The 13,620-nt window shown below is 45.1% G+C and overlaps 1 protein-coding gene across 1 annotated transcript in view; it reads left to right on the forward strand.

Moving 5' to 3' along the window:
• B4GALT5 (UDP-Gal:betaGlcNAc beta 1,4- galactosyltransferase, polypeptide 5) overlaps window positions 1-11,064 on the forward strand; it is an 83,362-nt gene extending 72,298 nt beyond the window's left edge. Inside the window, exons 5-9 of the mRNA XM_011928829.1 lie at window positions 752-868; window positions 2,702-2,889; window positions 3,597-3,719; window positions 6,265-6,366; window positions 7,563-11,064. Coding sequence (XP_011784219.1) covers window positions 752-868; window positions 2,702-2,889; window positions 3,597-3,719; window positions 6,265-6,366; window positions 7,563-7,710 — 678 coding nt within the window. The 3' untranslated portion in view covers window positions 7,711-11,064. The remainder of the gene's footprint in view (window positions 1-751; window positions 869-2,701; window positions 2,890-3,596; window positions 3,720-6,264; window positions 6,367-7,562) is intronic.
• The last annotated feature ends 2,556 nt before the right edge of the window (window positions 11,065-13,620 follow it).

The following is a 13,620-nucleotide window of genomic DNA, read 5'->3' on the forward strand; positions in this document are numbered from 1 at the left end:
GGGATTAGCTAACCAATGGTATTTTGTCATTTTCATCCTACCACGCCATGCACATGTAGAAACATGTTGGAGGAACGGGTTTACACAAGGACTCCTTTGTAGACACAGAAATTTGCATTATTCTGATGACCAAGCAAAACCCTTTGGTCTTCCTACCAGGAATATGAACAAAGCAAGGGGATGAGGCGTTGGTGGTCTCTACTGACCCATTTGCAGAAGTCATCTGCAGAGTCAGTGCTTCATGCCTGTCCTCCATTGGTTACTACAAGATTAGTGGATTAAAAAGCAAAGTTACCTGACTTGACACTGAGATTTAGTGTTTTTCTGCCTGACCATAGTCAGAAGACATCAGTAGTTTTCGTTAAGCTGTGACCCCGGCTTAAGTGCATTCTTTTAGCAAGAATCTATTAAAATGCAAGGGGAAATACTGTTGTGTGAAGCTTGTTTTAATTGTAAGTTTATAGATGTGTTTTTGTCACAGTGTAGAATGTGTGTTTTCCTATGAGTTTATGGCCTAGAATAGATTGCAGGCCTACTATGTACCATAAGGTGTGGTATATGTAAGAATAACATTCATCTAGGTCCAAGGGCCAGCTTGCAAAACATAGATCTTTGTTTGGAGAAAGCTGAGGACCATGTAATCAGCCTCCCAGAACTCCCATGGGTTGGTCAGCAATTCTGCAGGGGGGTCCTGCTAAGGAGTGAAAGCTGAGAGTCCTAACTGTGCTTCTTTTGCGGTGATCCTCTCCAGGTGGCGATCCTTATCCCCTTCCGGAATCGCCACGAGCACCTCCCCGTCCTGTTCAGACACCTGATTCCCATGCTCCAGCGCCAGCGCCTGCAGTTTGCATTTTATGTGGTTGAACAAGTGAGTGGTCCTTTCTTTTCCTTTCTTTTTTCTCTTCGGAGACAGCAGTTTAGGATGCTGCAAGCTAATCCACTGTTGGTGTGAAGAGCCAATAAAACTGACATCTTAGGATTGAGTTGCCTGACATTTGAAGGGGAAGCAGAGAGCAATTCTGTGCTCCTAGTTTGAGATGTTTGTTGCCCAGTAGTGGTCACACTTGAATCCAGGAGAGAGCTTTGTTTGCTCATGAACAAAGGCCTCTTGTATGGTGGTTTTGTTGGTGCCTGCAGGCTCCAGACCCAGGAAGTTTCCCTTAAGATAAAGAGCTGCAGCAAGGTACAGCACAGAGGATGTGGCCTTGGAGTCAAGAGACCTCAGTGCTTGTCGTGTCTGCTTTTAATCAGCCAAGTGGCCTGGGACATTTGCAGACTTCTCTAAGCCTGAGGGTTTGGTTTTGTTTTAATCTTAAAAATATTGGTAGTGAACCAGATATAGAGGTCACAAACTGAAGAAGACCACGTGGCAAATTCAGTCTGTAAATCTTTTTTTTTTTTTTTTTGGGGGTCCTGCATATTTTTATTTGACTTTAGATGGAACATGACTGTCCTACTGTGGTTTTCTCTTGCCCGGCCTAGTTTATATGTTTACATTACTGACTTGGCCTCTGGGGGCTTTTTGAAGTATGTGATCCTTGAACTAGAAGTGCTATGTCCATAGATAAAAGGTTGACAGATTTCCCTGAATACACTGATGGTCAGCCTGAGGGTCTGTTGCATGCTTACCTCTCCCTATGGGCACACTTTTGAGTCTCATAGTCTGAGTTGCTCTTAAGTGTCACCCTGGAGCTTGCCTTATATTGGAGTGAGAAAGAAGGGCTGAGCACCACTGTTCAGCAAGGCCGGGCATCTGGGAAATGTTAACAGTCTATCTGCCGGTCCTAAGTTGGGTATTTTGATAGTGGCAAGGGGGAGTCAAGTAGCTGTAGTACTAATTAGGCTGTCAACTGATTTGAACTGATTTCTTCATGAGCCACTGAAATCTTTGTCAATAGGCTTGAGTTCCTGGCATGCTCAGTGGCTATTGTCTTAGTTAGATCTTAAAAATAAAACAAGACAAAACCAAAAACCACTGTTTGTATTAGATTTGGTTTATGAACAGTTAGAGATTGGTTAATATGCAGAAGAGAATGATTGGCAAGTGGTAAAGAGTAGATATGGTAATGTTGTCTCTTACCTTTGTGGAGTGGGGTATTCTTCTAAATGCTGTTATATGGTTGAATTTCTGCCTTCAGTAGCCTTGGGAAAGAGAAGCTTGGGTTTGCTACCACTTACATTTTTAAAGAAACTGGGGCCAGAGATCCAGTGACACTTTTTTTCTTTTTTTCATTTTCTTTTTTTTTTTTTTGGAGATGGAGTCTTGCTCTATCACCCAGGCTGGAGTACAATGGTGCAATCTTGGCTCACTGCAGCCTCCGCCTCCCGGGTTCAAGCGATTCTCCTGCCTCACCCTCCCAAGTAGCTGGGATTACAGGCATGCGCCACCACGCCTGGCTAATGTTTTTGTGTTTTCAGTAGAGACAGGATTTCACGATGTTGGCCTGGCTGGTCTCGAACTCCTGATCTGCCCGCCTTGGCCTCCCAAAGTGCTGGGATTACAGGAGTGAGCCACTGTGCCTGTGCCAGAGGTCCAGTGACTTCTGGGCCACACTGTGAGTTGATGTGTGGTGCTGGACCTGGTTACACTAGCCCAGTGATCTTTTCCAGTTGGTTCTAATAAACTCTTCTTTAGGCACAGCAAAGATAGCAAAGATTTTGCTTCAAGATTCTTTTAAAAATAAAGTTCTGTTTCTTTTAGGTTGGTACCCAACCCTTTAATCGAGCCATGCTTTTCAACGTTGGCTTTCAAGAAGCAATGAAGGACTTGGATTGGGACTGTTTGATTTTTCATGATGTAGATCACATACCAGAAAGTGATCGCAACTATTATGGATGTGGACAGATGCCAAGGCATTTTGCAACCAAATTGGATAAGTATATGTATCTGTGAGTATCATTTCCTCTTAATTAAAGAGGCTAAATCTGAAAGAATGGTGAGCGATATGAAGAGGAAATCTAATTAGCTGCAACCTAGATGCCCATCAGCTGATGGATGGATAAACAAAATGTGTATATCCATACAATTGGAGTACTGTTGGGCAATGGAAAGGATTGAAGTACTGATATGTGCCAAAACATGGATGAACTTCGAAAACATTAAGTTAAAGAAGCCAGACACAAATGGTGTATCATATGTATCATAAGATTCCAGGTATCTGAAATGTCCAGAATAAGCAAATCTATAGCGACAGAAAGTAGGTAAATGGTTTTAAGGGGCTAAGGAGTATAGGGGGAGTAGGGGCGATTGCTTATGGGTGCAAAGCTTTGCAGGGGACAGTGATGAAACATGCTAATATAGATTGTGGTCGTGGTTGCACAATTCACTGTATAAACTAAAACCATTGAATGATATACTCTAAATGGGTGAATTATGTGTGGATATGTCAGTTATCTCCCACTAAAGCTATTAGAAATTGGTTTGCAAAAATTAATTTTGCTCATTTGATTGATACACGTCAGCATGAGGAAGCAAGTACATATGGATTGGGTCAGGAGCACAGAGAGCACTGTTTTTGGTCTTCAGATGAGAACCTTCTAGGGAAAACAACTGCCCAATAACACACAGATGATTGATGTCCCATATCTCCTCCTAGGCTTCCTTATACCGAGTTCTTTGGCGGAGTGAGTGGCTTAACAGTGGAACAATTTCGGAAAATCAATGGCTTTCCTAATGCTTTCTGGGGTTGGGGTGGAGAAGATGATGACCTCTGGAACAGGTACCTCTGCCCTTCTTTTGGTGTCTTCTAGAAATGCTACCTTAGACTGCAGACCAGTGCTATCCAATAGGAATATAATGCAAGCCAAGTGTGTAATTTAAAATGTTCTAGTAGCTACGTTTTAAAAGGTTAAGAAAAAAAGTGAAATTGACCATGTGTGATGGCTAACACCTGTAATCCCAGCAGTTTGGGAGGCCGAGGTGGGAGGATCACTTGAGCCTGGGAGTTCGAGGCCACAGAGAGCTGCCACGGCACTCTAGCTTGAGTGACAGAGTGAGACCTGTCTTAAAAAATACACACACATAGGCCGGGCACAGTGGCTCACGCCTGTAATCCCAGCACTTTGGGAGGCCGAGGCAGGTGGATCATGAGGTCAGGAGATCGAGACCATCCTGGCTAACATGGTGAAACCCTGTCTCTACTAAAAATACAAAAAATTAGCCAGACCTGGTGGCGGGCGCCTGTAGTCCCAGCTACTTGGGAGGCCGAAGCAGGAGAATGGCATGAACCCAGGCGGCGGAGCTTGCAGTGAGCCAAGATTGCGCCACTGCACTCCACCCTGGGCGACAGAGCGATACTCCGTCTCAAAAAAAAAAAAATACACACACACACACACACACTCTTACAAGTTTTTAGAAAATACCTTAAATCTTAATATAAAAATATCTTAATATCTTAAAAAATAAACTGTATATCCCAACAAAGCAGCTATTTTCATTTTTCTCCTTTGACATGCAAAAATAAACATAAATTGTAATTTAGCAATTTTTTCTTATAATAAAGAATATGTTCATTGTAAAATACAGATGAGTATAAAAATAAAATAAATTACCCACAAAAAGAAGTAACATGTTACCATTTCATTGAGTTTATTTTGTGTTTAAAAAGTGGCAAGTGAACAGTAATTTAAAATCTCTGTGTATCAGTTTTTAAAATCACAAGTCTCAGGATTGTGAGGATTAAATGACGTAATGTGTATAGAGCTCTGGCATATCTGATATGTGATAAGCTCTCAATAGATGTTACTGCTTTTATTATATCAACATTAAATACTCTGTAAACAGGATCTTAAGTGGCTCCATTTAATTCGGTTATATAGATGTACTGTAATTTATGTAACTGTTTCCTGTTGTATATTTAGAATCTTTTCCATTTTCTACTGTTTAGAGTGTGATATGGTAGATAATTCTTTTGCCTGTTATTCCTATTTAGGAAAAATTCCTGTAAGTGAATATAGTCATTTTAAGGCTCTTTTTTTTTAAGCTCTGTCCTTTAATGGGTGCAAATAGGGTTCTTAAGGCATATTATAACTAAGTGCCCCTCCTGCTATAAGTTTCTAACAAAACTTCACTTCACCAGTGTTCTGTGTACTAAATGCCCATTTCATTGGAACCACTCCAAACTGAAGGGTGGACTATTAGTGATACGTCTACACAGATTTAGCTACGCCATCACATAAGGCTTGTATTGTACAAACTTGGGTGAACAGTCCTGTGTGTGAGTGGAATAAAGTAATATTTTTATGGAGTAAGTAAATAGTAGCCAAATAAGGAACCAATGCAAAATACTACCTAGTATCTGTTTACTTTGTAGCTTGGCTTTTAAAAAGTATGTGTTGGTTGTTAATTACAAGTACTATTTTGCTGATAAAATTTCAAATGATAGGCTGAGCACTGTGGCTCACACCTGTAATCCCAGCTCTTTGCAAGGCCGAGGCTTGAGGATCACTTGAGCCCAGGAGTTCAAGACCAGCCTGGGCAACAGTGAGACCTCGTCTCTACAAAAAATAAAAAAAAAATTAGCCAGTTGTGGTGGCACACACCTGTAGTCCCAGCTACTCAGGAGGCTGAGATGGGAGGACCACTTGAGCCTGGGAGGTTGAGGCTGCACTGAACCATGATTGTCTCACTGCACTCCAGCCAGGGAAACACAATGGACCCTGTCTCTTTAAAAAAAAAAAAAAAAATTAGGTTATACAAGCATCTAAGTGTTAATCCCCATTTTGATTCTGTTCTATACCCTGGAAGTAGCCATTTCTTTCCGTACTTTTCTTTCTTTTTTTTGAGACAGATTTTCTTTTTGTCACCTAGGCTGGTGCGATCTCGGCTCACTGTAACCTTCACCTCCTGGGTTCAAGTGATTTTCCTGTCTCAGCCTCCTGAGTAGCTGGGATTACAGACCTGTGCCACCACACCTGGCTAATTTTTTTTTTTTTTTTTTTTTTTTAAGTAGAAATTTCACCATGTTGGCCAGGTTGGTCTTGTCCGACCTCAAGTGATCTGCCCGCCTCAGCCTCCCAAAGTTCTGGGATTACAGGCGTGAGCCACCGAGCCCAGCCTATTTTTTCTATTCACATAAAAACTTTAATTCAGTTAAAATTGAGTTTTAACTCAGTTTTTAAAAAATGACACAGTGAGTCAGTTGAGTGAGAAAGCCTTTGCTGTGTATGATTTCCAGGGTAAGCTTGTAACATGTCTTGTAGGCTTGGGTCGCTCCTGGGCTGTTACCATTGTATCTAAAAGCCCGTTTTCTTGGTCTTGGACAGAGTGCAGAATGCAGGCTATTCTGTGAGCCGGCCAGAGGGTGACACAGGAAAGTACAAGTCCATTCCTCATCACCATCGAGGAGAAGTCCAGTTTCTTGGAAGGTTGGTGCAATTTATTTCTGTCTCTTAGAAGTGTCCCTTATACTGGCCTGGCACGGTGGCTCAGGCCTGTAATCCCAGCACTTTGGGAGGCTGAGGCAAGTGGATCACGAGGTCAGGAGATCGAGACCATCCTGGCTAACATGGTGAAACCCCATCTCTACTAAAAGTACAAAATATTAGCCGGGCGTGGTGGCCGGCACCTGTAGTCCCAGCTACTTGGGAGACTGAGGCAGGAGAATGGCGTGAACCTGGGAGGTGGCTTGCAGTGCGTGAACCTGGGAGGTGGCTTGCAGTGAGCCAAGATTGCACCACTGCACTCCAGCCTGGGCAACAGAGCGAGACTCAGTCTCAGAAAAAAGAAGTATCCCCTATACTTTCATGTCCGGATGTCTTAGACCATATTACAACCCCTCCTCCTACTCCCCACCCCGAGGCCCTGTTCTGATGGCTGTTTGATAGCTGCTGCATGTATTCTAACTCTGAGGCAGACCAGTGTGGGGATCAGACCATTGGTGAACATTTCAATAGTAAGATTCTTCTAAGGAAATCACTCGTCCTGTATCTTTAGCATTGTGGTCTCCCCAGTAGCCTTTGGAGAGTTTGGGGAAAAAACGGCTTGGATGAAGGTCCCTGAGGTGACAGAGCAGTGGCGCCCTTTCCAGAGGCCCCCGTTCCGAATGGTGTCCTGAGCTTCTGTCTGGGTGGCTGCAGTTGCTGTGTTACCTTTTCTTTCTTTTTTTGTGTGTGTGTGTTTTCTAAATTGTGTGGAAGACTGTGCTCTAGACAACCAATTCTAATTGCTGAAATTCTGTTTTCATGGGAGTAAAATGGCACTGAACACAGAGTATGAACTTTCTCATCTGTTGTATTTTTAACACTTTACCTCCCACTTCCCCACTCTCTGACCTTGGCTAGTTACCTCACCTTACTAAGCCTTGGTTTCCTCATTTGCTAGCAGGGGCTGGGGTGAGCATTAAATGAAATAATTAAGTAAAGCATCTGGCATGAAACACAGGAGGTGTTTCTAACGACAGCACTCAGCCTGGCATAGCAGAATGGCCGTGCGTCCGCCTTGTGCTGTGGAAGTGCTGCCGTGGATTGCGTCCTTTGCTGTGGGATGCCCTGCTCCATCCTCTGACTGCAGAGGCATGGATCCTCACCCAGAGCCACCTCTTCTCTGTTCCCTCCCTAAACAGGTATGCTCTGCTGAGGAAGTCAAAAGAACGGCAAGGGCTGGATGGCCTCAACAACCTGAACTACTTTGCAAACATTACATACGACGCCTTGTATAAAAACATAACTGTCAACCTGACACCCGAGCTGGCTCAGGTGAACGAGTACTGAGAGGAGAGAATTGTACGTTTGCTTTACCCACCGCCACCAAGAAAGCAGTGTGATGAGATTTTTTTGGGTGGGGGGAGGGTCTACACAGCAAGAGAACAGAAATACCGTGTCTCATGAAGGATCACAGGGTTCAGGGGGAAAATGTGACAGCACACGCACAAACGCCTTCACTGGATCAGCCGCTGGGACTGAGGTACTGAGGGAGTGAGCTTGGGGACTTCCTTCGTCAGCACTGGCTTTCTGTTTTCACAAGACAGACGTCTGTCCCGCTGCTCTCTCCCTGTCTCCTACCCCACATCCTGTCTTAGCCACAGTCTCCAGAACCCGTGATAAACTGTGATCTGCCGTGGTCCTGCCGTGGAGCCTGTCCCTACACATGACCTTGGAGCCTCTTGGCCTTGAGAGCAGAGGCAAACCCACCATAGGGCAGCTGCGTTTTAGGAAGAGCAAATGAAACTCCACACCATTCTTCTATATCGTGTTCTCTTTGGTTTCATTTTTTTAAAAAATTACCTTCTTTGGGTGGGGATTGAGGGTGGAGGGGAGGGTGTTTGGGAAAGATAAATAGACATAAATATATAACAATCACTTCTTGAAGAAGTATAATTGTAAATACGCCATGTAAAATGCCTTTTTAAAATTTAATTTTCTAGCTGGCTCCAATTCAAATTGAGGATTTATATATTAGGCCAGTTATTTGGTTGGCAAGTGCAGGAACTCATTTAAAATGCGATTGAAGAATATCATCTCCCGAATTGCTATCACTTTGGGAAGGGAGTGGATATAGGGCATGTCACAAAAGAACAAAATAACCTGACCTTTATTGCTGGGAGCTGGCTTCTGCCCCTTTCTTCCTCCCCCACGAGTCTTGCCCTTGACTTCTACTCTGGATTCACTCTTCCGTGTTGGCCACGCACGTGCTCATCCCACTCTCCGCTAAGCGAGAGGCTGCTGTTAGAGCAGGCTGCTTCCTGCCCAAAGCAGGCCCTCCGGGGCTCGCTGCACACACATCCCTGGCTCTCCAGGCTTTGTGTTCTGTCCTTTCATCAGCATGGTGGGGCAGGGGGCGGGGGATGGGGATGTGTATGGGAATCCCTCCCCCCCTTTTTTTTCTCTTGTGGAACTTGGCCACAGTTTCTGAACAATGTGCCTACATTACCAGCTGGCTTCAGTGATTCCTCTGTTTCCCTTTTTGGTTTCTGTAAAGATTCTTTGTCAACATTAGTAACTGATACATAGAACCAAGGAGCTCTTGAATAGGGAGCCAGGAGCCAGGGAGCTGGTGACACTTGTGTGCTGTGGGGTAGCTGGGATCCAGGTAAGACCGGATTGAAGCTTTGAAATTAGACTTAACAAAGCTCCAGACAGCAAGAGCCCAGGTGCACTGCTTACACTCCCACCTGCTTTTTGAAGTCATATTCTTTTTTGTTTTGTTTTTTAAGAGGCTCTGGCTCTGTCGCCTAGGCTGCAGTGCAGTGGCACGATCACCTCTGCAGCCTCCATCTCTCAGGCTCAAGCCATTTTCCCACCTCAGCCTCCCGAGTAGCTGAGACTACAGGTGCACACTACCACATCTGGCTAATTTTTTGTATTTTTAGTAGAGATGGGGTTTTGCCGTGTTGCCCAGGCTGGTCTTGAACGCCTGGACTCAAGCAGTCCACCCACCTTGACTTCCCAAAGTGCTGGGATTATGGGCAGGTGTGAGCCATTGCACCCAGCCTTGAAGTCGTATTCTAAATTGTATTTGAATTTGTGCCTCCTTGTTTTTCCCCAAACCAAAGCCCTCAAATTGCAGTCTCTGTTGGCTTCTGCAGAATTCTGGAAAATGCCAGTTTTCCTTCCCCCTCTTCTTTTCCATAAAACATATTTATATATTGTGATGAGGAGTACTTTCTAAAGAGTACTTCGTATTTTTTTTTAATTGCCTTGTTTGCCTTCAACTTCCTTGATTTTCATGGTTTACATGGGTGTGTGTAGGGGTGTGTGTGTGTATGTGTGTGGGTTAGGACTTTTTTCGTTGCATGTGATGGTTCTGTGGACATATGATCCCCACAAACCGTGGGAGTGATTGGCCAGGCCTTGTTTTTTTTGTTTGTGTTTTTGTTCTTTTGAAGAATAGAGTGGTATTTAGAAAATAAATTGCATTGCAAAGCTCTTATCGGCTCATATGAGAGAGCAGGTTCCTGCCCTTGAAAATGCTGGTAAGCTATAGCATATGTTTTTAAGACTTAAGCATTTCATGCTTTAAAATACCTTCACAAGGGAACATTACACACAGAAGTTCATTTGGTTTTCCTTTGTTTTATGGTGCATATAGCAATAAAGACCCCCCTCCACCCTGCAACTCCCACCCCCCACCGGGCCTTTGTCCCTGCCTCAGCTTTTCTCCCCTTCTCATTCTTCTCTCCCCTTTCCTCACTGAAGGCTGTGAGTTGCTTTCAATGTGACAACACTATGATGTCATTTGGACGGATTTGCCAGGACAGACTGATTCTGAGTCATGGGTGCCATGTGTGTATGCGGCAGTGTTGTAAGGCGATCTTGTTTGAAGCTCTACATTACCATAATTACCATCAAGTACACACTCTTGGCAAAAGGCTAACACCTGACTTAAGAACATACTGATCTGAGAACAAAAGGAGAGCTCTCTTTTCACTGCTTCAAGTGGGGTCACTTTGATACCCTTGCGGTCATGTCTGTGTCTGATGAGTGTGGAATCTCTGGATGTGCACTGTCAGTCGTGTCCACCAGGCCTCGAATATCATATGGGAAATGTCATAGTTAAAAATGTACAGCCAGGCCCGTTTTCTGTTAATAGTGTGAACTTGTCATGTAAAAAAAAACAAAAAAAAAAAACAGGAACCAAATGTGACCTTGTGTACATGTTGGTAGCTGAAAGTCTTAAAGGCTACTGATGGGTGGCCCCTTAAATTAATCTTGTCTTTGCTGTGTGCAGGGAAAGGTGTCCTCGTTCATTCATGCTGTTTTGGGTGGATGGGGGGGGTATTTGCAAGAATACTCATTTTAACGTAATAGGTCCTCTTGTCAGAGATGCTCTACCACAGACATTAATAGCTGAGCAGCAGCCACATGGATTGATTGTATCCACTCACCGTTGACGATGGCATTGAGCGTAGCTAGCTTATTTCCATCACTACGTGTTTTTGAGCTTGCTCTTAAGTTTTAAGAGGTGCCAGGGGTACATTTTTGCACTGAAATCTAAAGATGTTTTAAAAAACACTTTTCACAAAACTAGTCCTTTGTCATTGCATTATTTACTCATGTGTTTGTACATTTTTGTATGTTAATTTATGAATGATTTTTTCAGTAAAAAATACATATTCAAGAACCAAACCTTGGTGATCGTTTCTCTTTGTCTAGGACAGTTTGGGTCCTTGGGGGTCTTTCCTTTTTCCTTTCCTTTCCTACAGGAGTTCAATTACAGGCAGCTCAGCCGAGCTCTGCGTCTTGCTGGGGTGAACACTGCCTGACCCGCACTGCGAGTGAATGGGCTGAGTGAAAACTACATAGTGTAACAGCAGCCGTGTGCCCACGGTGCTGCCCAGGCACGCCTACACTTGGGTTTTCTTTCAAGAATCACCCAGGTGGTACCAAGAAAGTTGCATAAGACACTTGGGTGAGGAGACTTGGGGGTGAAGGGGGTGGTGAGGGTTGATGGAGTTTGATTTCCAGAAGGTTCTCTGGGATCAGTCTAGGGTTTATATGCCCAATTCTGCTCAGAGATTGTCATCATGGCTTCTATGTGTTGAATGTTTGCCACTCACAGTATTAATAGTGTCAGATGTTGGGGACATAATAGAGAAAATGAGACAGGATCAGTGGCCTCATTAAGCTTACGGTCCACTGGGGGGTATGATTAAAATTGTATACTCAATACCTGGTCCAAAAGAGCAAGCTGCAGGTGATGAGTGCATGGTAGGGTGGGCATCCCAAGTGGGAATGTAGGGAAGGTGGAAGCAGGTGAGCTAGGGGGAGACAAGGAGCGTGGGGCACACAGCTGCAGGGCAGGGAGGAAGCCAACGTGGCAGTAGTAGAGGGCGGGGGGAGCACAGGGTGAGGAGTTTGCATTTCACCCTTAGAGCAATGGATTCAAGAGTTTCCAGCAGGTAGGGCTATGTGATGCGATTCAGATTCCATAGCAACTTTGAGAGAGGGCTCTGGCTTCAGAGAGAATGGGCAATGGTACAGAAGCAGAAGAGAAGCAGTGCGGAGTGAGATGGGTACAGGGACGATGGAGGAGGGGAAACTGGGAGATGCTGAGGTTGTGCTCTCAGGACCTGCCAGGGGTGATTGGGATGGAGAACTCCACCTAAGCTGCTGGCTTCCCACTTGCACAGGTGACAGGGCCATTCCCTGAGATGGGGGCACTAGAGTCAGACCAGATTGGCGGGGCAGATAGAAGATCAGTTGTGACTGCTGAGTTCAGGGAGTTTTGAGACAACCTGGCAGAGACAGCAGGGTGGGGGCTACAGGTGGACTGGGGAGTCTTTGGGTGGAGGAGGTTAGTGAGGACCCAGCAGTGGGTGAGATTGCTGGGGGATTGAGAACAGGTAGCATAGGGTGAGAGAAGGCAGCAGGCTTGGCCTAGACTCTGAGAACCTGCTTGAGAAAAGGAGGATAAGTGAGCAGCAGGAGGGTTGGGAGGCCAAGCAGGCCAAGAGGAAGAGCGGTCAGCAGCACTGAAGGCAGCAGAGAAGCAATACAAGAGGAACAGGGAGAAGCAGTGACTTGGCAGTGGCCAGGTGTTGGAAATGTGGCAGGAGCCGTTTTGCTTACCTGATGGGGTGGAAGGAGATAGCAGCAGAGTGGGCGTCTCTTGGATTTCCTGGGAAGGGGTGGAAAGAGGAGGTCAGGGCCACAGGAAGTGTGGGAAGCTGGGGGTGGGGGATGAGGTGGGGTTGGGTTTTGGTTTTCCTACAAGAGAAGCTTGAGTGTGTTTCTTCTGAACCACACGGAATATCTGAGAGAGGACAGCTGAAATCTGTACAAGAGACCAGGTGATCTGGTGGGAATGTCCCTGAACTGATGGCAGGAGATGAGATTCAAATCAGAAAAACCAAACAGGAGGAATGAGGAGCTCTGTATAGGCCATCCCATTGGCAGACACACCCCGTGAAGACCGTTGTTGCCGTGGAGGTCAGAGATCCCTTCCAGCCAGCTGCTGGAATTAGGATTCAGCAGAATTGATTCCTGGCACTACTGCGTCCTCCACACTCTCAACATTTTTTTTTTTTTTTTTTTTTTAGTTTTCGGGGAAGTCCAGTAATAAAAATAGTTCCTATTCATTAAGTACTTGCTATGTGCCAGGGCCCATGGTAAGTGCATTGCACACCGTGAGTCCTCAGCTCTGAGAGGCGGACACTGCCCCTTGTTCTAGAGCAGGCCTTCTCCACATTGCTGTTGACAAATGGGGGAGCTGTCCTGCTCATTGTCGGGCGTTCAGCAGCACCCTTGGCCTCCCCGCTGTAGGTACAAACCCAAATGGAACAGCTACGCTAGACAAGCTGAAGCCACAGCTTGCCTGAGTTCACAAAGCTAGCAGCTGAGCCATCTGGGGACGTTTTTGTCCCAGGGCAGATGCTCTTAACCCCTAAGCTGCTTCTGCTGACTCAACTCCTTTGCATATGTGCTCTAAATAGCTTTTGTTCACAAAGAGTTGAAAAGTCTATTCTAAAAGGAACACGTGAATATGTGCTTGCTGGAAAGTAAGTGTTAAACCTCTCCTTTAATGTTAGCAGTTTGACTACATTTTTTAGTTTTTTGAGACGGAGTCTCTGTCGCCCAGGCTGGAGTGCAGTGGCACGATTGTAGCTCACCACAGCCTCACCTCCTGGGCTCAAGTGATCCTCCCGCCTCAGCCTCCTAAGTAGCTGGGACTAGAAACCCACA

This window comes from Colobus angolensis, unplaced genomic scaffold (genome assembly GCF_000951035.1).
Source record: "Colobus angolensis palliatus isolate OR3802 unplaced genomic scaffold, Cang.pa_1.0 Scaffold8, whole genome shotgun sequence".
NCBI classification, from domain to species: domain Eukaryota; kingdom Metazoa; phylum Chordata; class Mammalia; order Primates; family Cercopithecidae; genus Colobus; species Colobus angolensis.